Here is a 25711-nt window from a genome sequence, read left to right on the forward strand (position 1 = left end):
AGTTTTATTAATAGTATTAGAATCCATAGATCTGTCCACTAATTCGAGCGTTTTTAGTAGCGATTTCTTCATTTGTTTATTCATTTCTCTTGGGATATTAGATTTCGTTTTGCTCGTCTTACATGCGATAGTAGGTTGACTAATTTTCCTGATTCTCGAAATTATCACATCTCGCTCGAAGATGCTTCTTTATTTAGTACTCGCTTTCTTAAATATGAAAACTAATCGGTCACTGGAGTGACAGTTTTCCTTTATCCAATCTTTAAAAACCTTTTTGATTGGAAAAATGATAAAAAAAAATGTGTTTGACGACAAGCTAAGTTGAGGTAGATGATTGTACATGTTGTTTCTTATGATATCTCTTATTATCCTCCAGTATCTTCCGGAGGAGACGTATTGGCGCTTCGTATGCGTTTAAAACGCAACGTGTTCGTCACTCTAATATTTTAACTCGTCTATCTTGCTATCTGTTAAAAAAAGTGCCAATGTTACCGAGTGACCAATATTGGGTCGTGCAATGGACCTACTCCACATCGTATTGGCGTCGCAGCCGTTTCGCAATTTCTATGTGTGTCAAGGTATACGGAGCAAATGAAAGAGAAAGAGAGATAGAGAAAGATAGTTTGCGTGAAAACACAACGCCTGCGAGGGCTTATTGTGCGATGCACCTTTCTCGCGACGAATGTATGTAGCAGGAAGCGCGTGTCCTTCATGGAACTTCGTCTCCATGCGCCAGAAAGCACGACGTTGTCAGCACAAGTCCACGTAGCGCGTGCGGAACACTTCGGCACGTTTCAAATAAACGTTCGGAGACAATTTACGTAATACCCCGTGGACCCTCCTCTTCCTCTTGTGCGTCTTCCTCGTCTTCTCCGCTTTCCACCTGCGCTTTTCGTCGTCTTCCTCCAATTCCGCTCATTCGTTTCTCCTTCGCTACGATTGCGCGTGCGAGTTACGCTGATCGTTCCTCCTCCCTTCTCTCTCTCTCTCTCTCTCTCTCTTCGTTAGTTCGTATCTGATCGCTCTCGAAGAGAGCTTTTCGAGAGAGGTGGACGAATCGTTCTCGACGGAGCGGGAACACCACACCGCTGCCTGATATTTTTAGTACGACGAGAGAGTATTTGGCGGGGCGCACGAGTTTCGCCTCCTCCTCCTTCTCCTCGTTGTCGTTGTCGTTGTCGTTGTCGTTGTCGTTGTCGTCGTCGTCGTCGTCGTCGTCGCTGCTGCCGCCACCGCCGCCGCCGTTGCCACCACTGCTACCGCCGTCTTCGTCTTCGTCTTCGTGAACGGCCGACGTCGTCGTCCCGTTGATCGTCGTCGTGGTTGTAGTTTAGTGCTTCTCTCGGCGGCGTTCTTTCGCCTCTCGTGATCGGCGTGCTCGCGCCTTTCCGTAGTGATGTACCTGCGTAGAAGACCGTTTCGTCAGCCTCGGTGTTTTCGCGTCCGATCGCTCTTGCGACCACTCTCCTCGCACGACTTGGTCACCGCGGCTTGGGCATGTCGCGCTGAGATCACCTCGCAAGATCCGTCAGGACGATCTTGAATGTTTCACCGAAGATTGAATAATCTGATCTGGAAGATCGGTGGTTCCAGATAGTTTGCAGCTTGACAGTGATCTCGAGCTATTCCAAATGTTCATATTCGCACCGCGCGACTCCATGTCGACCTCGCGACAGGGTTCGGTCTCGCGACGGGGTCGTTTCGCGCGCTCGTCCACCACGACGAGCGTGACGCAGATGCTAAGCGACTCCTGCACGAGTCTTCTCCAGAAGTTGACTACGAGGGTGCGCGGAATGTCCGCGCTTAACGACCGTGGCGTCGGCGCCACGGCCGCGAGGCGATCGCCTATTGTCGGCCAACTGGGTAGCACGCGAAGTCGCCTGGAAGACAAGTATAGCACGATTTTAGACAAATATTCCGGCAAGAGACATGCCGACGACTCGGAGCGAAGCGGCCGCGGTTACTCGCGTAGACAAGAGCGCGATCACAGCTATTATCATCGAGAGGACAGTCCATTTGTGCGCGACGACAAGACCCTGGAGCCCTCGATGACTCGTACCATCATCAAGAGTCCCACCAGCGTGATTCTCAGCGAGAAAGCTTATCCCTACGTGAGCTCCGCGATAAGTAGAGAATCCAAGCGCGAGAAGACGCCCGCTTACAGCCGCACAGCTCGGCAGACTTTACTGAACTCGGAAGCTTATCGCCGCTATGGCAGACACAAGTCCGGACATGCGGAAACGCGCAGTCGAAAGGTGCGGCCGCATCGAAATGGCAAGAGCGAGCAGCTGGAAGCTCACTCGACGTCCCTGAGACTGTCCCGACCGGTTAAAATCGAACCGTTGACGTTTGCGGATGGCAAGGCGATCGCGATCGATCCGGACAAGACGCCGGTCGCCAATAGCAACACGGAGGACCTCAGTAACGTCGCGCAAAATGTTACGGGGAATGCGTACGAGGCATTGACCGCGGATAATGATCCGACCATCTCGGATCGGGCGGCCAAACGGAAGGAGATTCAAAATCTGATCCTCAAGTACGCCGCCATGGAAGATACTTACAGCCAGTTGGCGGCCGGTGGACAGGCGAACGTATGCCCCAGCACGACTGACCTCATCGCCAGCAAGTACAGGAAGAGCAATCATCCTAACAACCAGAAAGACGACGCGTCCAAGGGCACGGTAGCCCCGGTTAGCGCGAACGTGATTAACGAGGTGGACACGATCCACGATGCGATCGTAAGTTGTCGAGCCGCGGGTTGCCCGGATTGCGTGATCTCGTGGAAGCGTCGCCGTTTTAAGCAGAGCGTGTTCGTTGCCGCTGTTGTGTCTTGTCTTCCTCGTCCTCGCACCTGTGTGTTCGTTTGCGTGTGTGTATGTGTGTGTTTGCAGGCGCGCGTGGCAACTCGTGTGAAATCCCTTTCCGTTCTAGCATTCCCTAGATTCACACGCTGACTGACGTCTGTTTCGTGAGTTCTGATTTCGTTGAAATGCCTATTAACCATAGTTATTCGTCGCTGCCTCTTCGATAAGCTAAACACTGCACGTCTGCCAATGTTTGCCACGAGGATACCACGAGGACATGCCTGGGACACTCGTCTGCCACACCGATCTACCTTATCGCGATTCCGAATGTAATATTTATCAATCCTTTCCGTTTCGAGGTTTGAGGGTAACACGTTCCATGGATAATATGTACATTTGCGATGTAGATACCGTTTATATTTGTGCTAAAATTCAGTTATCTGATCGTTTGATCGAGAAAAACAGTCACGTTGCATGGTTAAATATTCAACATTATGCCAGTATACATGTGAGAAACGAACAAAATCTTAGCATTAAAAGCAAAATTGTATCCGCATCGAAGATGCAGCAGTTTTGTTTTCGATTATGCATTTCTTTGATGATGTTGATAACATGTTGAGAGTACAGAGTACGACGCGGCTCTGCTTTTCCTCTTTCTGTTTGATTTCATCGTACGTAGATTATAGAAGTGACTAGCGATCGACGATCCGAACAGTTCGACAGTTCAGTCCGCGGTGTCGTATTCTCGATAAGGTAGGGTCGAAACCCCGATCAGTATTACTCCGTATTGCGGCAATGAGGATCGTCCCCCATGAGGATCGAGAGATATCTCTATCGATCGTCGTGGAGCGGCGGTTTACGCGAACACGTAAGTACTGTGAAGAGTCCATCTAAGCAATTAACAATTTAACTAAGCTATCTTTCCGAGTCCGTGTTAGATGAAAGATAACGTGTTACGAGCACTTCGAAGAAGCTATCTGGTCGTCCGCGTTTTTCCTTCAATTAAAAAAAATTTTTTTATCTTTTATATTTATGTTTCATCGAAATTGGAATCTGAATAAATCGGAGTAATTTGTTGTTTTATTTGCAAATTGATTGTTGATCGAAATAGTAGTATATACATGTATATAAATATGTATATTTACATATATATATTTATATATATTTAAATCATTTAAATCATTTCCATATACTTTGTCGCGATTATACGTGTATATAACGCATACGATTCTCTCTCTGCTTTTCTCTGTCTGCCTACGTTAGAATGTGCATTTGTAGTCGTTTCGTGTCGTACGAAGTGCTCTAGTCCGTAGAGCCATGCGCGCGTCTTGAGACGGCTCTTTCAAGGCACACATATACCAGATCTAACACGAATACATATATAACGAGTATATAGGTGAGCGAAATAATAAAAAAAAAAAAAGAACCGAAAACGGATAAATAATTAACGAATAATAAGAGAACGACTGCCGTATGAAAAAGTAAATGCAAAAAAAAACATAGAATAAAGAAAAGCGTAAAAAGTATAAGTATTAAAAAGGAAAAGAATATACATATTATGTGCCGATGGTAAATTCGTAACCGCAACTTTCTGACTTGGCAAACCATTTTGCCCTCTCCCCTTTCTCTCTGATTGTTGGGTTACCATCTCCGTTGTAATGGATTTGGAATGGAAACGGATATGGCACACACGGATTGGTCACAACTATGGTCGACCGGGTGCTCGGATCGGGTGGCGTCTCTCTCTCTCGGTGACGATGACGATGTTATCCTACCTTCCTACCCCCATCGACACACTCGTACGTTCGTCCCGTGCTTACACACGTCCTCTGCCGCGTGTTACACGGGTCTCCGCCGACTCGCGGTGGTGGTGGCGGCAACGGTGGCGGATGGCGTGGTGTGTGGCGATCGGTTGACGATCGGCGTCCGCTCGACCTGGATACCCATGGCTGGCCACTTGGACACGACGGATCGACCGCCAACGACGCCTCAACTCTGGGATGCGTGCACCTACGTCCGGCATGACCTCTCCACGTAACCGAATCGGACCGACGCGAACACGGAATATTGAACACGGCGGGTCCGCGGCCTGCGATTGGCTCCAACTCTTGGCACGCACCGATACCGATACCGCCGGCCCAAATAGAGCCCACGACCGCCCTCCGTCGAGGACGACGAAGACGGCCACCTTGTATACCAATCCGGCGACATCCTGGCAAATAGATGTTCGTGATCATGTGAATACACTCATTGTAGTAGATTTAAGCAAGCCTCAGGTCGATTAACTGATCGGTTATCTACGATATCTGCCCATACTTTCTCTCTCTCTCTCTCTCTCTCTCTCTCTCTCGGTGTCTTTCTCTTTCTCTCTTTCTATCTCTTTTATTTCTTTCTCTTCCTCTCTTTTCACTCTTTCTCTCTTTCATTTTTCCTTGCCTGAACTACAGGTATTATATATATATATATTAAACACTACAAAACAAGAGTAACAATTCACACGCGTTAATCACATTGTCGATGTGTCGATGTTCTCGCTGAACGTCGCCGTTCAGCATACACGTACGCGTATATATACATATAGAGATCTGCTATATACGTATATATTATGGAACCACTTACTCGTACACACGTTTGTGCGTACACACATTGGCGCGGTTCTCTACCTAAATCGAAAATTCTCCCCATCAATCTTTAGACGTGTGCTAACTCGGGATACGCGAAAGGCAAAAAGTAATAAGTAAAAAAAAAAAATTAATTTCTCTCTGTCTGTCTGCTTATGTACGATTTATCTCAAAAAGATAAGCAATAATATGCAAATATATATATCTAGTCACCACGTGTTTCAACAGCACGTAGGAAGTCCGTCTGCTCGACGATGATGACGATTATCGGGAAGCCGGCGCAAAGAAATTTCTTTTTGATTCCCCCGCTGAATCGCGAATTCCTTCGAACCTCGCGATGATGGTTCGCTGGAGACAGAGAGCTCGGAGGAAGGGAGTAGAGACGAATGAGAAAGACCGAGGGGCCTCCCTCTTGCTTGCGCTATCTTCTCGATACGTCGTCCTCCTCGGGACGACGTGTTCCTCGCTCTTGATACTCGCCGTGCAGCGCGAGGACGACTGGCATTTACTCTCTCGTCGTCTTTGTATTATCGCTTTGCATCATTGCTTACTTACGCGCTGCGTAAAGAAACGAAGAACGGGAGACGACAATAATCATCTCCCGTGCGGCCGACAGTAAATGCCACGTTCCGCGCGCTCGTTCAAACGGTTACGCTGCTTACCGTTTTAGGGCCTTTAGGAGAGCAGCGGTGTTTCCGATCGATATGCCATTTAAACTATACAATACCGTTCCACGTTTATTCGTTATCCCGTTCACCATGAACCGCGCGTGTACGATAACGCACGATCGGCCGAACGCCTACGCGGAAGGGTCTCGCCCGCGTTCTCTCGCGGTCTCTCCATTTTTTTTTCTCTTTTTCCTCTCGTCCGAGCCGCGTGACGGCTCTTGTTGAGAGAGAAAGAGAGAGAGAGAAAGGACGTGTGGCTTTCCCGCTTCTTTATCTAAGGAGCGATGGACATAGGGCATCCGCTTTTGTCAAACTACCATGAGCGAAATGGGTGCCCCGTGTCTAGTTGGTGAACGCAGGCGAGCACTCCCTTCTCCCGTGGGCCGCGAGGCTCGCATCTGCTGGGTATTTACCTTTATTTTTACATTACAGATAAAGTACTGGCCACCCTAGGAGAGGGTACTTTTGGAAAAGTTGTCAAGGTTAAGGACTTGCAAATGTAAGTGCCAGCTCACATAAGTACATAGGTAACATACTTCGCGTTTCGCACGTCTCTACCACTGTCTACTCGTATATCTACTCTATGTATTTATATGTACATATATATATGTGTGTATGTGTATCTCTTTCTACCTTCCCACCTTCCTATTTATTTCTATTTACCTCTTTTCGCGGTCGCGCTCGCTATCCTCTTGGATCTTGCTCTGTTCCTCTCGCGCGTCATCATCAATTCGCGCGCCGAGGAAAATCCGAAATGCGCGCGTTGCGCGACGATGTTCCACGGGCAGAAATAGCCATCCGGCACTGTCACAAAATGACGCGCGAGTAGTCGCAATAATAGGATGGCCTTGCACTTTGTTTTACGGGCCGGGTGTTCGCAACGGCCGCGAATTAGATCTCTTTAGCGGAACACGAAGTTACGGCGAACGCCGTATTTCGTGAAAAACATTTTCTACGTGCGGCTTCGTCCTCGCGCGAGATACGGGATTTGAGCTGAGACGAGAGACAGTTTTGATGTCAGATTTCATGATCAACGTTATAAACATTCTAGGGATCATGTGATGGCTCTGAAGATTATTAAAAATGTGGAGAAGTACAGGGAGGCAGCAAAGTTGGAGATAAACGCTCTTGAAAAGATCGCTAATAAGGACCCAGAAGGCCAACAGTTAGTATTTCCATTGTTCTTTAATATTTGGTTTGATGAAACAGCTCTAACTAACAATCGATTACTTCATTTCAGTCTATGCGTCAAGATGCTCGATTGGTTCAATTATCACGGGCATATGTGCATCGCGTTCGAAATGCTCGGTCTGAGTGTTTTCGATTTCCTGGTGAGTATCGAAACGTCTCGGGCAACTCCGATGCTATCATATTTAAAATGTTGACAAAATTATTTTTACAGAGGGACAACAGTTACCAGCCGTATCCATTGGAACACGTTAGGCACATGGGCTATCAACTTTGTTATGCCGTAAAGTTTTTGCATGATAACAAGCTCACGCACACAGATCTTAAACCGGAGAACATCTTATTCGTTGACTCGGATTACGACAGCTCGTATAATAATAAAAAGGTATGCTGTTGTCAATATTTGTATTATCTGTTCGTCGAACTTCGATTCAGCAGATAGGGTAAGCTTCCATTCTAAAGTGTTTCAAAAAAGCTTTTTCTTTTTAAGCGGAGGGACATGAGACGCGTGAAGAGAACCGACATTAGACTTATTGATTTTGGTAGCGCTACTTTTGATCACGAACATCACAGTACGATCGTTAGCACGAGACATTATAGAGCACCCGAAGTGATTTTAGGTGAGCCTGTTAAAATATATCCTTTCGATTGCATGTAAATTTGTACTGCTATCGTCCTATCGTTAAATTTTTCTGTATGTAGAATTAGGCTGGTCTCAACCCTGTGACGTTTGGTCCATCGGTTGCATCTTATTTGAGTTATACCTGGGTCTCACGTTATTCCAAACACATGATAATCGTGAACACCTGGCAATGATGGAGCGCATACTTGGCACGATACCACATCGCATGGCTCGCAAAACTAAGACCAAGTACTTTTATCATGGGAAATTGGATTGGGACGACAAGAGTTCGGCTGGTAGATACGTACGAGATAATTGCAAGCCGCTACATGTTAGTATTTTTTAATTTCATTTTAATCAAGTCACTGCCACTGCATCAAAAATTTATAAAGATTACAAGTTTTCGAATAACAAAGGTTCAAATAACATGAATAAAGTTGGTTAAAATTAAAAGTGTAGGTCAGAATTTATTCAATTAAAATATTTTTCGATATATATCATAAAATATTATAATATATATTTTTGTGTTTGTGTAGCGTTATATGCTGTCTGATGATGAGGAACATCGTCAATTGTTCGATCTCATTCAAAGAATGTTGGAATACGAACCATCGCAACGCATCACACTAAAGGATGCGCTAATTCATACATTTTTCGACGCATTACCAGCATCTCAGAGATTGCCTGATCCGCGAGCAGCTGGTGATTCTCAACAATCTCACGAACGATCACATTCACTCTCTCGATGAAGCTAGGAAAGGGACCGACTTCCCTGCTGGACAGACACTCCACTTTCAGCGACACTATTGCCCTACGTTTTTGTTCTACTATCATTAATTTTTATGAAAACTTGTCTTTTTCGTAACTACGAGGCCCGATGATGTGACGAGATGCGATGCAAGCATTGACATTTGAAAAATAGTGCGTGTATGTGGATAAATAATCATTGAAATTCTTCATTTAATCCGCAGTCGATTTAACTTGGAACTACATGTAGAAAGGCACGTAGGAAAAGCATTAGTGCGGTGGTGCGTGGAACTTGGACTAATTCAAATATATTCAGTGACGATTACCACTCTTCGTCCGATAAAGGTGATTCGCATCTGTGTTTTTATCACGATTGTCGATCATGAAAAAATGACTAGGTCCCTGTTACTGGCACGCAAGGGCCAGTGTGTCTGCTCAGTGTAGCGTAACAGAGTCCCACAATTGTAAACAATTTTTTAAACGCTCTTCTGTACATTTTTGTCCCTTAAATTTATTACCATGTTATTAAGCGATAATGAGTTTGAAGTAAAGTTCACTTTCGAGGTCCGCAGTTTAATCTATTCTAAATTGACGACCACGAACGTGTTCTGGCATTAAGTATCATATTATAGGTAAAATGGAAAATAGTTTTACGCGTACACGTCGATAGAGTTGATAGGAATCGAGAGAAAGCGAGTGAGCGAGAGAGGGAGTGTGTGAATAATGATCAATTCATCGTTGTGAATTATATATATCTTGGAACAGAAGAATACATAATTATCCTAGAAAATATTCTTTTAATAATTCATTTCTTTCAATCATTTCTTATACATTGAATTCGGGAAAAGAATTCATGTGACTTCGCGATGTATTTGCCGACTTTAACATCGCTGCTTAATTTTTGGCCTAATTAAGCAAAAATTTTTGTCACTCCATATTCTATATTATTATACGATAGATTTAAAATTGATACATACACCGAGTATTACTGAAAATGAATGATGTATCTAACATGAAGAGGCAACCTTCACTTTTTTCGTCACAGACATCTTTGCACAACTGTATCACCCGTGTAAGTTTTGTTTGAACTTAGTTATATTATGTCTACGAACTGAAGAATATTATATCTACTGCTCGTAAAATGATCGAGGATGTCTGCTTTTGGGACAAAAAAAAAATTTCGAGTAGCAATAAATACATTTCTTTCAAACCAGCCTTGATATTTATTTGTTCAACCAGCAAATCAATTCTTACATCGAGCTTATACTTTATTTGCAAATAATGGCTTTATATTAAACATAAATTTATTCCTATAAATATATGTTAATATTCCTAAAAATTGTAATTTATATTTATATTGGTCACATTCGCACATATGCGGTGATAGAAATAAAATAAGCCCGATCAACAGGCTTTAAAAAAGAGAGGAAAATTCGTTTCCCGAAAAATTCCCTCAAACGTTATGTATATTATAGTACGCTTTTAACATTTATGTATATTATTAATTACTCTTCCGTAAATCCGAAATAATTGAGTGGAATTAAAACGTCGTCAAATTAATGAAAGTATTATAATTTCGGCCATGCGTAAAGTGGAGGTAGTGACGACTTGTAGATTGGATCGTATAGTTGCGCCTTGACAAAACTCTCGTAATCCGTAGGCTCGGGATAGACAGTCGCTAAGCCTGTGCATAAGAAAAATATGAAGAGTGTCAGAATGCACGATATGTTTTGTGTATACCTCCTCTAATGCAATAATATTTGCATTTGTAATAATACTTGTACTCACAGTTCTTGTAGGCATATTTCATGATCTTACACGCTATACTCAGCGAGCATTTCTGTATGTCGGCCAATGGCGGATAAAGATTTCCGCTGTCCAAGTCTGCTTGCGATACCAAGTCGGACAGAGCCCTTGCGGCAATGAGGAAAGTCTCCTCGGGAATTATGCGCATACCGGCGCATATCGCGGCTAGTGCGATTCCAGGGAATATGTAACTATTATTACCCTGCCCAGGATAATAAGTTTTGTTGTTGTATACGACTGGTGGGAAAGGCGAGCCGCTCGCGAATATACATCTTCCCTGTGCAATTAGGATGCATTTAAAGGATGATCGATTAAAGAAAGTGAGCAAAATTATTCATTAAAGCTTCACCATGGCAAAAAATTTCTTGTCACTAGTAAATACATTTTTTGAATTTATAATTTATTAGTTCAAAGAAATAATTGAAATAAAATATTTTTTTTCTTGAATTAATAAATTATAATTCAAGAAAATGTATTTACTTGGTAAGAATTTTTTTTTATTGTGAATGAAATTAGAGAATTGTTTAAGAATAATATCTGTTATAAATTCTATACAGATATATAATTACTTCAGTAGCAATGTACGCTTCTTCAGCGGTGCATTCTGCTTTGCTCGTTGGATTGCTCAGAGCGAAAATAACAGGCGTCTCATTGTTACGCGCCATTTCTTTTAGTATTTCCGTCGTAAAGGCACCCCTGATAGCAGCTGCACCGATAATGACCGAGGGTTTGGCGGTCTTAACAACGTCCAACAGCGTATCGATCGGCGTATCCTCGCGAGCAAAATGCAATTTGTGCTCCGTCAGTCCACCTTTTGGGCGATTTTTCACAATCAATCCTTTCGAATCTACCATCCAAATTTTGCTCTTAGCTTCTTCCTCGCTTATCCCTTCTTTTTGCATTGTCATCACGCACAATGCCGCGATACCTAACGACGCCTGCAAACAGTTAAATAATTTACGGACGTGCGCACGACTCTTCTCGCATATAATCTAACGTGGCTAAAGTACGATTGCGCTTTTGTCGATATGTTAACTAAATGTTTCGATATCAACCTCTCCAGCACCCTGAAACACAATCGTGTTCTCCGAAAGTTTTGTTCGGGTAACGCGAAGAGATGCCAGTAACCCGGCAACGGCGACGGAGGCAGTGCCTTGAATATCATCGTTGAAGGTGCAATAGTCGTTGCGATACTTTTGAAGCAGTCTGAACGCGTTAAAATTCCCAAAGTCCTCGAACTGGATCAATGTATTTGGACCATATCGCTTGACGACGGCCTTCATGAACTCTTCCACGAACTCGTCGTACTCGGGCCCGGTGACGCGTTTGTGTCTATGACCTATATACAGGGGGTCGTCCAATAAAGACTGCAAGAAGAATATAAAATTCAAATACATACAAATTTAAGATAAAAATTTTGATTTCCGTATCGGCGAAGTATCGCTGTTTATTTTTTCGCGTGGGCCGTTACCTGGGTATTGGTGCCGACGTCGAGAGTGACGGGTAAACACTGGTGGGGCTTGATACCAGCTAAGGCAGTGTACAAAGACAATTTGCCTATGGGAATGCCCATGCCGTGAGCACCCAGGTCACCCAGTCCCAATATTCTCTCGCCGTCCGTGACGACGATCGCGCGTACGTCGTGCTCGGGCCAGTTTTTCAAGACATCGTAGACGTGACCTTTATCGTGAATACTTATGAAGAGGCCGCGTGGCCTACGGTAAACCAGACCGAATTTCTGACACGCCAAACCCACGGTTGGCGTGTACACCAACGGCATCATTTTACCTACATCTTCTGCCAACAAACGGTAGAAGAGTTTCTCGTTTCTATCCTAAGAAATAAGACCCTATGTGAGAATCAACGCGTATGATAGAAGCGGGCCTGATCAAGCGGGCACGGGGAGATCGATAAAACATCTCCGATCAAGCGACGGCGATAACTGCCGTGTTCATGTACCAGTAGGCCTATGAGATATATGTATTTCGACAGATCGTCCGTGTAACGTTCCAGATTAAGGCGGCAGAGCTCTAACTGCTCTTCTTGGGTTTTCACGGCTGCCGGTAGGAGACCATGTATACCCAGCATCTGCCTTTCCTCGATGGTGAACGCCATACCCTGAAACGTGATAACGCACACCATTCAGTACGGCGCTTGAGAAACGAAGCTGAAACACTTCTTAACAAATCGTAAAAATATGAAAAAGAAAAAAAATGTTTAACTCGATTAAATGTCTTCAATGCATTTAAGTTAAATATATGAACGCTCAAAGCTCAACTATCTCATGTATTTGAATTAAATACAAAAGTTCTTGAACTGAAAAAATTTAATCAAGTTAACTTTTCTTTTCCTCAGTGTGGTACTACGAAATTCTATGATCTGATTTTATTTGTCGAAATATATTTTAATTCAAAGTTTCCGTCTTTCGGAAAAGGAGAAGGTTGAATGTTCAAGTTATATGTGTGACGCTATCGTTACTTTTCTTTGCGTTCTATCTCGAAAAGAAATTAAATCTAATCAATGAGTCAATCAGAGCGGCAGACTAGACTCTGACCTCCAATTAAAACGACTGGTACCGTAAGTGTCGACTGCGCAACGGTCATTAGTGAGCGTGGGTGAAAGGTGATCAGCTGATCGTCATCCCACTTTGATTTTTACAAAGCGTTGGCCAATGTGCGTGTTGCGTTATATCGGGCGATTGTGATTCAGATACATATATATACCAAAAATTTATCCGCGGGACTTGTAGACTTTCCATGATCTACATTCGCTGTCAAGGATAATGACGCAATAATGCCCATGGCGATGCAAACGTCGGCGATTGTGCTTAATTGAATCTTGTACGGCTGATGTTAGGCAAAAACGAGTTGTCTCATAGGAGCGATTTAGAAAAGACACGATCGCATCGTTTTAATCAATGTTAAAAGGATTTTGTATTTCAGAGACGTTTCAAATATCCAATTAATTCCTTCGAAATAGAGTAAATAGTTAAACCAAAATATTTTAACAAGCTAACACTTTCGGAGAGATAAACGCGTAATTTTTTTTTAAATAGGACACCCTGTATATTCGATTAGGATTATAGATATAACATGTATACCGTTGGTAGTGATGTAATTGCATCTCAGAAGGACATTGCCAATGCTTTTTTAAAGTGAAATGTTAGACTGTGCCAGGTAATCCTTGTATTATGTTCAGTTTAAACGAACCGTCGTCAATATATATTTCTATTATCAATAGTATCAATATATCGTCGTTTTACAATTATAATTAATAAATTATTCCATCGTTAAAATTTTAAACGAATGCCTGCGTTTCGCTTGCTCGTTCTTTGATCACGAACCAGCCATTGGTAGAAACTCAAATATAATAGACTAACATTGTTTGTTTATTAGCTCTGTTGGGTATTATAATTGTTATAACAATTATAAGGTTACAACAATTACGATGATTATGAAAGTTGACGAAAAAATTATATAGAAAAGAATTGTATATATTATAATAATTATCATTCAAATTAAAAGAATGAAACGCTATATCTTGTTCTTTCATTGCTATATCTTTCAAATTTTTTGCTCATTTAATGTCGACTAGCAGTCGATATTAAATTAACAGACATAACAAATTGTAACGCGGAATTATACGATAATGTAATGGATGTTTCTACAATAATTAATAAAACAATGTCAATATTGAAAGAGCAATGTAATTTATGAGATAGCTTGTTATAACCGACTTATCTCGACTGCGGTTAATGAACTGCATTGTTTTGCAATGAATTCATTTACCTTCAGATGCTGGAAAAGTGTAGCCAGTTCTTGTGTATTATTCCCGCAAAGTGATAATTAAACCTGATCCGATGTAGTTAATAATCGAACTGTCTGCAATTATATTTTACCTTGACTGGATCATTTTACACTCTTTGATCCTTTTCCACATGTTTGAAACAGTATATACTATTAAACGAAATAAGAAAATTCAATCTCTCTTTCATACATCTCTCTTTAATCAAAGAGAGCCGCGACGTTTTTCTTGATCTCTAGCAAAAATTTTATTATCAAAAACGTGATTTAATGATAAAAAAATTCTTTATACAATTTTCATTAAAAAAAATGTACCTTTTTTAATACAAAAATACGTAAGAAACATCGAAGAAATGATTGTACAAGAATCATTCGCGATATTATATTTTTTATCCCGGAAATTTGTATTCTCCTCGACACAATAAACGCGATGACTCTTTTGTACGACCAAATGCTTCCGTCAAAAATAAGTATTGTGACTTTTGTGAAACCAAATGTTTCCGTGGGTTGGTTCTCGATAACAATGCATTGTCATATCGTATGTTACTGCGGTACGTAAATGTTGCGTGATAACGTATCTACTGTAGTAATTATATCTGCGCTTACGTAATATGTCTCTTGATGATAAGACGTAGACATTCCATACGAAAGCATTTAATTATTAATTTGTCGCGATGTAACGTAAGATATTTTCGTAACTTTATCAGTTTTATTGCCTGATCAATTTTTTTGTTGAAAAAATATTTACAATAACTTTATCAATTTTCAAAAAATGATCTTTTCCTATCTCGAGATAAATAACGCGAATCACACCAGAGAGAATTGTAAGTGAATCTAATTTAATAGACGGGTCAACGCTCGTGAAAGAGAGACTTTTTCATTAGAGTCTCGCCTCTGACCTTTTAATGCGCATCCTAAAGCAATGACTAATCTGTATCTCAAGTTTTATTATAGTGAATATTCTATATATTCAAATAAGATTCTTTATCCTACTGTTTTTATTTTTAAAATCTATGATTAGGTATGAAAAAGAAATAAGACGTTAGAACAGCTTAATTTGATTCAGAATATAAATTTGTTGATGTAATGTTATTCAAACCAGATTTCTAAATTTTTTTTTAATTTCACAACTATAATTAACGTAATCCGAATGGAGACATCATTTTCTTGGAAAGTGAGTTTTTATTATTAAAAAAATTCATATTTCTTTTTTATTTATTCATAATAAAGTATCTTTACGAATTAAAATTTCTTTAATGTACTTGAAATTTTTATTTTAATGTAATCACAGAATATCGTAGTTTTGTTTATTGAATCGAAAATAATTTTTGTGATATGTTGTATCTAACTATGAGTAAGTTGATAATGCTGATAAAGTTCTCTAAAAGTACGTCTTTGGAGAATTTCATGATTAGAAAACCTTATTACTATTTGTGTAAAAATCACACTCTCCTTATCTTTATAATCTACAACATATATTACAAATATACAATTATATAGAACTCTCAATAGTACTTGAAAATATTGTACAATTATTCATAATTCAAATTTCACAATAATATTATTAATAAAATATAAAGATATCTTTAATCTATCGTTACAATCGTTATTAAAATTAATTAACAAGTGTTAATTAATTTTAATTAATTAATCGATTAATTTTAACTAGTTTAGCTTGATATCTTTCCTAATTCTAGATATAAAACGATACGATTAAAAATGCTTTTAGAGTCGTTGAATAAAGATAAAGAACGCTGATAAAGAATCTTGAATTAAAAAATATTGGTACTTTAGTAACTAAACTAGTTAAAATTATAATCGATACTGATTGAATCAACAACCACCGAAATTAAAAGCTTTCATTTCGTTTCAATGAACAATAGAATTAGAAAAAGATAACAGAAATAAATGGTTGAACCAGTTAGAATTTAATCGACATTGATTGAACACACTGTGTAATCTTTGAAATTACAAGTTCCATCTCATCTCAATGGGCAATCGAATTAGAAAACGATGAAAGATATAAGCTGAACCAATTAAAACTAATTAATCGACACTGATTGAAACAACTATGAAACCACTGAAAGCTTTCATTTCGTCTCAATAAACAGTAAGTGATTCACGCTAGTTATTAAGAAGATAAAAATATCTTTTACGAGCCTTGTATCTTTGAAGATAATTAAAAGGAAAAGTTAGGACGACAGTCTGGTTATCGCGGTAAAAGAAAGTTAAAATTTCGGCGAAGCATGCAAAGGAGAAAGCCCGCGGGCACAATGCGAGATCGCCAAATGAAGCGCAAGCAAGAACGAGTACCCTTCCATCCAGAGCAAGCAGAGCTTCAGGGATGCGCGCAGCACGATTTTGATCCGGAATGAGATTCCACCAATCGGCCTCCATTATCTCGTTGCACTATCACACCGAATTTTTCCCTCGGGATTTTCGCATCCCATGACAAACAACCGACCGTGGAAACGGTTGCTGGGGTTCTTGACTCCCGTGACGGCGACCCTTCGGCCTATGCACGGATCGATAGGCACAGCCCTATTCTTGAATTCTTGAATATAAAGTGACTCCGTGACCTACCGCAATCATTGCGCGTACCCCGTTGCTTAACAAAAGGAGACCGGCCGCGCTCGTCGCGAAAACGTTCGCGAATAATATTTCGCGGATACAACTCGCGAAGATGTTTTACAGAGAAGAAAAGGAGAACGCGTGTTATTTTCTTTGAAATCTTTTTGCTTTATTTTCTCAAGAGAGGAAATTTCGATTGACTGTGACTGTGAAGCTAAATTCCGTTCGCCTCACGAACATGAGAAATGTCAAATTAGCTTTTTCGCAAGACGGAAGATATGGTTAAAAAAAAAAAATGCTTTTGAAGCATCGACCGATGAATCGACACTTTTCTCAATTAAACGCGGACAAGACTTTCTTGCGTTGAAGTAAAATCCCAGCAGGAGAGAAGCGAGTCTTCCCGTGCTAAAAAAAGAAAAAAAAGATCGAAAAGATTCTATTCTCTTTATTTAGCAAGATGTACTTAAGGGCAGCTAAAACGTGATTTCAGTAGAGAACCTCAAAGAGATTCGAAAATAAGATTTGCGACGCTCCAGGGCCGTATCAATACGTGAATGGGGCACTTAACTATATCGAGTTTCCATATTGCGCAAGCGTGAAGTGCAATTACCGTAAAGAGTTTCGCGGAGTCATCCTGCATTCTGCTGTCGAGTTGCAATCCGATTTGCGGTACGAGTTGTCGCCCGCAGCAAAGTCTCGGATTTCGTCTCGCGAAACATTCGTGTGAACTTTCATAAATTATAAGATCATCCATGTGAAAATTGTAATTTGCAGTTTGACTCACAACTTCCGTAATAAAAACATTTATTTGAACCTTTAAATTGACTCGATGATATCATAATCTAAAATTAGTTTCATCGAGAAATTAGCTTCATCGACTAATGTCTTCTCTATTTTTACACAGCAAGGAGAAGATTTCGAGGAATCGCGGTCGTTGAACGTATGTTTCTTCGAACCAGAGTCAGGCATCTGGTGAAAGTGTTTTCCTCGAAATCGTCTTGTTCCGATAATTTCATGCGATTAGCCAGGTACGAAGTATCCTGTCTTGCGGAAAGTCCTACACGTGGCATAGATACATTTTGCTACTTAAAATCGAAACGTGCGTGTCTACTGGTTGACGATAAACAAAAGGTGCAAGTCGAGGAAGGTTCTTCAAAGTTAGATTCGCTCGTTATTTTCCTCCGTGACATCATCTTTTTTTCCTCGAATTAATTTCCGCGCACCGTGCTGCGTCATCTTAAAGTTACGCGTGTCCATTAGGAGTGACGATTATTTCCTGATCTCATACGCGCGACCGCGAATGGCAAGCGTAACGCGTCGTTGCCGTGACACGCGGACAACCTACCTTGTTCAGCTGCGGGTCCCTGATGTAGTCGAGGCCACGCAGAAGACCGGCGCATAAAGCATCGCCGCTTCCTCGTTGGCCCAGCTGATCGCGCTCCAAACTCGACATGGTTGACGTTTTGCTCTTGCTACAGTCGGGCTGGCTACTGCTTTGGGTCCTGCGAACGAATGCCACTTGTCTGAGCGGTCTGCGCGCAAACGCACGGCAAGGTGGTAGGAACGCGATAGAGAGCCGACGTGACATGACGTGCGCACGTCGGCGAAATCAAAGGGGTAGAATAATGAACACCGCCGTGCCTGCTGAGAAGGCAGCTGCCGTCAATCGTTAATCTTTTAACCTTGGGCGCATCTTTCACTAGCTATACGTTATATTACATAAATAATAGTAGCAACATTGGGACGACGGCGATTATTTATAGTTTCGTCTGATATCTAGAGTTCATTTCTTTTTTTTTTTTTCAATATTTCTTTCTGTAAACGCTATTGCGAGACAACAAAAAAGCGGATTAATATCTATGGTCAGAGTCGAGTAGTAATTAGTTGAAAAGTTAAAAGTTAAATGAATCTTATAGTGCTTAAAAATATTTTTTTTTGTATCATACTATATTGTGTAATGTACACTAAGAAAAAAATTGTTAAATTTTAATAAATATTTGTTTGAATACTTGCAATGAAATATTTACCTGCGCTACATAAATATTTACTCAATGAAAGAAAAACGATAGTTAAATTACATTAGTGATTCTTGTACTGAATAGATATTTATTTACACTTGGTATTTTATTGCAAGTATTCACAGAAATGTTTATTAAAAATTGATAATTTTTTCTCTCAGTGTAATACTATAATTTACGTTTTACATAACATAATTAATATCGGGTTTTCTTTTCTGCAAAATTTAAGAACGTTTAGTACTGCTGGGGTATATTGATTCGTCTCTTTGGGGTGCAAAGCTTGTCAAATACGCACCTGCGAAGAGGCACGGTTTAGCGCACGCGCATCTATCACATAATCATGCGTTGTGCATTTGCGGTATAACAAATGTCATGTTTAATTCATCGTGAGAAAAACATATGCAAACGATTGCATGCGTCGATATTGGAATTTTAGAAAACCACTATCGTGACGAGAACAAAGTTCGACGAGAGTTCAAATCGATTGATGACGTTCGAATTGATCACTCTCCTTAGCCTCGACTAGATCAAAGTTTAAAGTATATACGTCCTGTGACTGTGCACTATTTTCCCATTGCAATTATCGGAGTACGTACTGTATGTATATGTCAAATGTGATAGATCCGTGTAATAGTACGAAAGAAAGTAATTAAGGAACTTTAACGAAAAGTTATAGAAAGGGTAGAAGAACTTCCCTTTTGCATCAAAGATTAATTTACTCGTCGATGCACATGATAAAACATTTGTTAAACGATCCCGCACAGCACGTAATATTATTGCAACAATATTGCGACAATATCGCAGTAATATTACAGCGATATTGCAGCAATATTGTTGTTATATTGCAATATTGCGTGCTGTACGGGATAATTTGCGCGTGTCCGCGTACTGTTATCAAATTTAATATTTTATTTATAAATTAAGATTATATGAGATAACAAAGAAATATTGTTTCCTTTTTTTTTTAATATTTTGGTAGTATTTTTATAGTAATTTTTTTCTATAATCTTTTACAGACAAATTTTTAACTTGGAAAAAATTAATAAATTAAATTTTATGCATTTCAAAAATAATTAGTCACAGTTCAAAAATTAAATAACTTAAAATTAACCAAGTTAAAAGTTAACTTTTTAACCTTGTCATTTAACTTTCAATTTTTTACCTAGTTACTATTCAACTATGTAATAAGAGCTAAAACAATAGGATTTTTTTCTGACGTAAAGTAAAAACGATATTCAACGAGATGAAGATGAGGCAAGGATTTATGCACGTGTCACGTGGAAAATTTTTAACGTAACCTTTACCTGCTCTTGGACAGGCGATGCTGACTACAGATTTCGGGTTCCAGTTCGCAGGTAGCGTAACGCAAACCGCTCGACTGACGGAGAAAACTCGTCAAGTGACAGCCGAGCGGCGTCAGGAGCTGCTTCGTAGACATGCTTTACACAGACTAAACGTTTTCGAGTCTGTCTTATCTCTCGTACGACGTATCAGCGGGAAAATACATGCCTCGCGCACATGTATACACACGTACACTCTCTAAATCGAAATCAATGTATTATTCATTGAAAGATAGTGCATATATCATTGATTGTTATAGTTGTAAATATAGACGAGATTTTTAATTAGTCGCTTAATCAATCGCACTCCGCGCAAATGCAACTTTGCTCCGGAAAAACTGCATTTGCGCATGAGGCGACAAGTTACAAAAATTCGCCTACCCGGACGCACAAATCGATGAGGAGTCTCACTTTCAAATTAAATTAAGAAATCGTATGCAAATTAATAATTAAAAATGAATATTTAGAAAATTTCATCAAGATATTTTGAAGATGGTACGTAAATATCGATTATTTATCATACTGAAATCGAATCAACATCTCTATATATCGACTCAGTTTGAATATGATGTTGTCTACTGGATATCAATCATTAATAATAATCGATAAGTTATACGATATCTTTTATATATCAAATCGATATCCACATTAAAAACAAATATGTTGAAAAACTGAAATATTTAGTACGATACGTTCAAATAAATATTGAGTTGGTTTAATTAATTCTTGATTAAAAAATTGGAATGACTTGAGTGAACTATACCTTTTTTTGTGCGAATAATTACTACAGTCACACAAAAAGTGTCATGTCCCGTATCCGAGAGATTAGACCCATATATTTTAAACTTCTGAAATCGAATATGACCTCAGAATTGCGCCATCAGATCAGGATTTCTTTTTACCTTCAAAACATTGCTAAACATTCCTTAAAATTACACTATTCAGCCCAGTAAAAAAAACCTTGATCTGATGGCGCAATTCTGAGATCATATTCGATTTCAGAGGAACACATAGGTCTAATCTTTCGAACACGACACTTTTTTTGTGTGGCTGTGTTATTGAATCAATCCAATGTTTAGTTGATCGTATAAGATAAAAAATTTTAGTCTTTTTTCAGTGTATAGATGTAAAGTGTCGATAACATGTCGTTTCTTTATTAATTTTCTTTCAAAGATCAATAAAAGAAATACAGTTATCGTCAAATCAAACAGCCCGAACGATCATGATCATCGACTTGTGAACTTATAACTACATCAATCAGTGACGTATGTAGTGTCTTTCTAATACACTGATTTCACCTTTCTCTTAAGGGGGGATTCTAGTGTAACGGGTCAAAAAAATCGAATTTTTTTTTTTGCATAAATTAAAAGTATAACATCTTAAAAATACGCTCCTACAGTTTTAAAGTGGAATTCGCAAAAATAAAGAAGTTATAGCTCTGTTTAGTGAGACGCGTCAGAGTTCCAAACAGCAGGCAGTCGACCGATAGGTACAAGAGCCTAACGGATCGATATTTAGGGTAGGCTATTGTTATGTTTGAAGATCTGTCCAAAGATGAATTATTACAAAGATGTTTAGGTGGGTACACTTAAAATTGTAACGAAAGTTTTAACGCATGCATTTGGCGTCTAGCTCCGAAACATCTCCACTGTGGTTCGAAGACTATAGAAATTGCTGCTTATCTGGCTATCGCAATATTTAATGAAGGTTTTTTCCAATATTAAAAATGATGGAAACAATGGGCATTATTATTGGACAACAGAGCAAAACATTTGCCGAATATCATAATGACAAGCGACTATTGAATGCACACCGGCGTAGCTTAGAAAGCACTAAAGAGGCTCGTACAGCCAGAAGAATGGAGAAAACGGTATTACAAGACTTTTTTGAAGAAGAAGAAGGTTTAATGTATGGGGCCGGAATAGCAGAATAAACGTTCAAGTCGATTTTTCAGCGGTAAGTATCGTGAAACTTTATCTAAAACTTTAAACGCGTTTTTCTCAAAATCATGTTTTTCAAGTTGGCGGGCGTGATAACTTGAGAACTAATAAACCGATCAACTTTGGTCAAGTTTTGTTTAATTCGTTATAAATTTCTTTAGGTACTATACCTATCATTTTATTTTTATTGCACTTATTTATAACATTTTTTTATCCATATATATGATCAAATTTATATTAAAAATAAAAACATTTTTTTTAAAACGCTACAACTTTTTTAATTTATTATTTTTTCTTTGTTAGGGAGGTATAATACCAGCGGAAAATATCTAACTTTAAGAAAATATTTCGCTTTTTGCTTTCAGATAACCGGGAGGAACATTACAACGCCCGCCAATGGACGGGAAATTTCAGAGAGGGGTCCAGATTATTTATTATATATTGAAATTAAATAATGCAAACTGAAAATAATTAAAATTTTTTGATACCGTAAGAAGGTCTCTTTTTATCCCAAAAAGTTTTATTTGGCTATCATTAATAGTTTTCTAGAAAAAAATCGCTTATTTTTTGGCCTGTTACACTAGAATCCCCCCTTAATCGAAATCACTGAAAGACAGTGAATAATTATCGATGATCACGGTACAGCACAATCAGAGTAAAATTTCACTGCTTCGGATTTAAATTATGCCATGCATTTGCTGGAATTTATTTCCTCTGGAAGTGAATCGTGAAAATGGAAGAGACAGATGCGGAGATCGATACGGAAGACTCAGACATGTCTCACGCTCGTGCAAATTGTTTAACCTTGCAGAAAATTATCAGCGTGGACGTGCAATGCAACCAATGAGTGGCGCGCACTCGCGCCACCGATAACGCGACGCTAATTGTCACGCTGGCCTTTAACTCGTTTTGCCGCTAGCGTGACAGGTCACACAATCCGTCTGGTATCTTTAGCCAATGTGAAATTCAGCGGCATTATCGTGCGAAAGCTGTTACGGCGAGATACGCCAGATATTGATGAGGAAATGTTGAAAAATAGAATGGTCTCTTACGACCGATATGGAGCAATATGCAATAAAGTTGAGTCACGTAATTTCCAACGCAAATTGGATCTTTTTTTCTGAGAATTCCTAGATGATGCAATCCCCCGAGTTACTCAAAAACTAATTATCACTAAGATTGAGGATTGAAAGTGTTTAAAAAAGGAATACGTTATCTCTGGAAGCAGGAAGTTACATATACAGTAACTGCTAAACGTTTCCAGAGAGTAACTTTGCATTGTGTTGCTCACATACAGAATCTTTACGAATAAAAATCCAGTACACAATAGAATCTGATATACTTCGATCTAGCACTACTATGTATTGAGTTCTTGTTTGTGAGGATTCTTTATTGTGAGCAATACAAAATTTTTTTGGCCGGAAACTTTTCGCAGCCACTGTACATGGGGCATTCCACGTGAAAGAGTTCCATCTAAATATAAACTGTTTGGGACTTTTTAAATGGTAATAAAACCATGTTAGTGGACATATTGTATAAGGTTGATGATGGAAAAAATAAGTATTATATGCCTTGCTTTAAAAATGACGCATTAAACGCTATTGTTTAAATAAAAATAAAAAAAGAATTTTTTTTTAAACATTTGTAGCTAAAATTAAAACATGTTCAGAGATATGATTCTTTTAGGATTTTTTCCGTACTTTCAGATAAAAACGTTAATTTTAGAGAGAAAAATTTGATAGCATTGACAAAATTAATTTTTTAGTTTTAAATGAAAAAATGAACAATTATGTATCTATTTTTAAAAATCTAAAAAAATTCTATAAAATACTTCAATACATGTAGAATATTGTATCATAAAGCAAAGTTTGGGATTGTAATGAGATCCTCTCGAAAACGAATATTTTTTCCAATACAAAATTATAATTTCAACCAAAAGTTAGATAATGTCAATTTTTATTAGCCAATTACTTAATACAACATAAATAATATATTTTTAACAAATAACCATAAAATAAAAGATGGTTGTAAAGTCTTTGCGTTTTATATTTTTTAGACTTATTTATTTCGCAATAAAAAGACTTCACTACTATTCTTTATTTTATAGTTATTTGTTAAAAATATATTATTTACGTAGTATTAAATAATTGACCAATAAAAATTGATATTGTCTAGCTTTTGGCTGAAATTATACTTCTGTATTAGAAAAAAATATTCGTTTTCGAAAGGATCCCATTACGAAATTATTCCCAAATTTGCTTGATGATACGATATTCTACATGTATTGAAGTATTTTTAAGAATTTTTCAGATTAAAAAAAAAATGGATATAATTAGGTGGACCCTTTTCACGAATGGAATGCCCCAGTAGCTAAACCTTCCTGGCCAGAGAGTAACTTTGTATTGTGTTGCTCACATGCAGAATCTTTATACGAACGAAAATCCAGTACACAATAGAATCCAATATATTCCGATCTAGTACTACTATGTATTGAGCTCTTGTTTGTGAGGATTCTTTATTGTGAGCACTACAATACAAAATTACTTTTTAACCGGAAACTCTTCGCAGCCATTGTATATACGAGTTCATTCAATGATAAATGAAATATTAACCAAGTTCCGTGTATCGTTACATTTCGTATACTAAAATGCTTACTTTTAAACATTCTATGCTCTATACTCTTTCTTCAATAATACTCTTTCACCACAATCTAAGATCCCATTTTCATCAAGAAAAAGAAAAAGAGAATCAAGGTAAATATAAGCAGACAAAGGCACTTACGTCCTGCCGTTTCGCCGCACGTTATTGTCTTTGGTGTTTCCGTTGCCCATCGTGACGAATCGTGAGATACCTAAGCGATTAGCTGGGTGATTCGTTAGTCGAGGTCTGTCCGGATCTCTCGTATCGATATCACGAACAATTCGTAACTCTCGCGCTTAGCTACGCGTGAACACGATAAGGAAAGCAAGATTATTTTCTTTATTTTTAAGAGAAGAAACGCGCGCGAGCCGCCCAGCTTCTCGCACGCCGGTGAAATCGGCTGCTTCGATCAGTTCGATCACGAGTAGATCACGAGCGTGACTGGCGGATCGCCGTCCGATCGTCAAGAAGGAGAACGTGGTGCTCACTCGTCGGGTCGTATGGCCTTCGTTCTTAGATATCTAGATTCTCCCGTCTTCCAGGAGGAGAAAATCGGGCGAAAGAAGCGTATTTTGGAGGGGGCAACTGACGCTTCCTCTTATTTGACATTTAGATTAAAGAATCCCTTTTTCAACGATCGTCGCGACTCAATTAAACCGACGCGTCGCCCCGCGATGGTGCTGCAGAGCGTAACGACCGATCCCGATCTTTTTTCGCTGACTAACACACAACGAAAATTTCGTACTTACATGTCCGCGGTATTTTTCGCGTTGCGCACAGAGAGGAATGGCTTCACGCGACTAGAAAAGATTTCTTGTAAAAACTCAGTCGCGCTATATCGACCATCGCGTGCCGGGCTTTACCTGAAAAGATAGTTCCTCGCTCGAGTCGACGGAAACGTGAGCAAGCAACTCTTCCTGACAGCCATTCGTCATCTCACGAT

General features: G+C 39.4%; 2 protein-coding genes and 1 long non-coding RNA gene across 7 annotated transcripts; 2 read left to right on the top strand and 1 right to left on the bottom strand.

The window, feature by feature from the left end:
• Nucleotides 1–1631: 1631 nt before the first annotated feature.
• On the top strand, nucleotides 1632–9860 carry LOC105195454 (serine/threonine-protein kinase Doa). 2 transcript variants are annotated; one of them, XM_011160851.3, is made up of 9 exons: nucleotides 1632–2738; nucleotides 4951–5029; nucleotides 6526–6592; nucleotides 7145–7258; nucleotides 7334–7424; nucleotides 7496–7666; nucleotides 7757–7901; nucleotides 7984–8234; nucleotides 8440–9860. In XM_011160851.3, the coding sequence occupies exons 1-9, from the start codon at nucleotides 1632–1634 to the stop codon at nucleotides 8650–8652; spliced, it is 2238 nt and encodes a 745-aa protein (XP_011159153.2). In that variant the 3' UTR covers nucleotides 8653–9860. The 2 variants fall into 2 exon arrangements, with proteins under 2 accessions (XP_011159153.2, XP_011159154.2); XM_011160852.3 differs by having other exon boundaries at nucleotides 7772–7901; nucleotides 8440–8844.
• On the bottom strand, nucleotides 9854–25711 carry LOC105195455 (NADP-dependent malic enzyme). Of its 4 annotated transcripts, XM_026139790.2 has the most exons (9): nucleotides 25632–25711; nucleotides 25518–25568; nucleotides 18176–18332; nucleotides 12416–12574; nucleotides 11928–12290; nucleotides 11512–11823; nucleotides 11026–11394; nucleotides 10439–10733; nucleotides 9854–10334 (listed from the first exon to the last, which is right to left on the bottom strand). In XM_026139790.2, the coding sequence occupies exons 1-9, from the start codon at nucleotides 25694–25696 to the stop codon at nucleotides 10219–10221; spliced, it is 1887 nt and encodes a 628-aa protein (XP_025995575.2). In that variant the 5' UTR covers nucleotides 25697–25711; the 3' UTR covers nucleotides 9854–10218. The 4 variants fall into 4 exon arrangements, with proteins under 4 accessions (XP_025995575.2, XP_025995574.1, XP_039311830.1 ...); XM_026139789.2 differs by lacking the exons at nucleotides 25518–25568; nucleotides 25632–25711 and adding an exon at nucleotides 24910–25206; XM_039455896.1 differs by lacking the exons at nucleotides 25518–25568; nucleotides 25632–25711 and adding an exon at nucleotides 20153–20315.
• Nucleotides 20387–23158, top strand: LOC120359186. The gene is made up of 2 exons (XR_005576024.1): nucleotides 20387–22144; nucleotides 22494–23158. It is a non-coding gene; the product is annotated as an uncharacterized LOC120359186 (long non-coding RNA).

Source organism: Solenopsis invicta, chromosome 12 (genome assembly GCF_016802725.1).
Source record: "Solenopsis invicta isolate M01_SB chromosome 12, UNIL_Sinv_3.0, whole genome shotgun sequence".
In the NCBI taxonomy this organism is placed as follows: domain Eukaryota; kingdom Metazoa; phylum Arthropoda; class Insecta; order Hymenoptera; family Formicidae; genus Solenopsis; species Solenopsis invicta.

Bases quoted from the DNA above. Each gene is read 5' to 3' on its own strand.
- LOC105195454 (XM_011160851.3), top strand. From the start codon at position 1,632: ATGTTCATATTCGCACCGCGCGACTCCATGTCGACCTCGCGACAGGGT. The intron at 6,593-7,144 runs GTAAGTGCCAGC...TAAACATTCTAG, and splicing joins AAGGTTAAGGACTTGCAAAT to GGATCATGTGATGGCTCTGA. The intron at 7,425-7,495 runs GTGAGTATCGAA...TTATTTTTACAG, and splicing joins TGAGTGTTTTCGATTTCCTG to AGGGACAACAGTTACCAGCC.
- LOC105195455 (XM_039455896.1), bottom strand. From the start codon at position 20,286: ATGTCTACGAAGCAGCTCCTGACGCCGCTCGGCTGTCACTTGACGAGT. The intron at 12,575-18,175 runs GTAGGTTGTCCG...ATCACGTTTCAG, and splicing joins GGGACCCGCAGCTGAACAAG to GGTATGGCGTTCACCATCGA. The intron at 10,734-11,025 runs GTAATTATATAT...CTAATTGCACAG, and splicing joins AAGCGTACATTGCTACTGAA to GGAAGATGTATATTCGCGAG.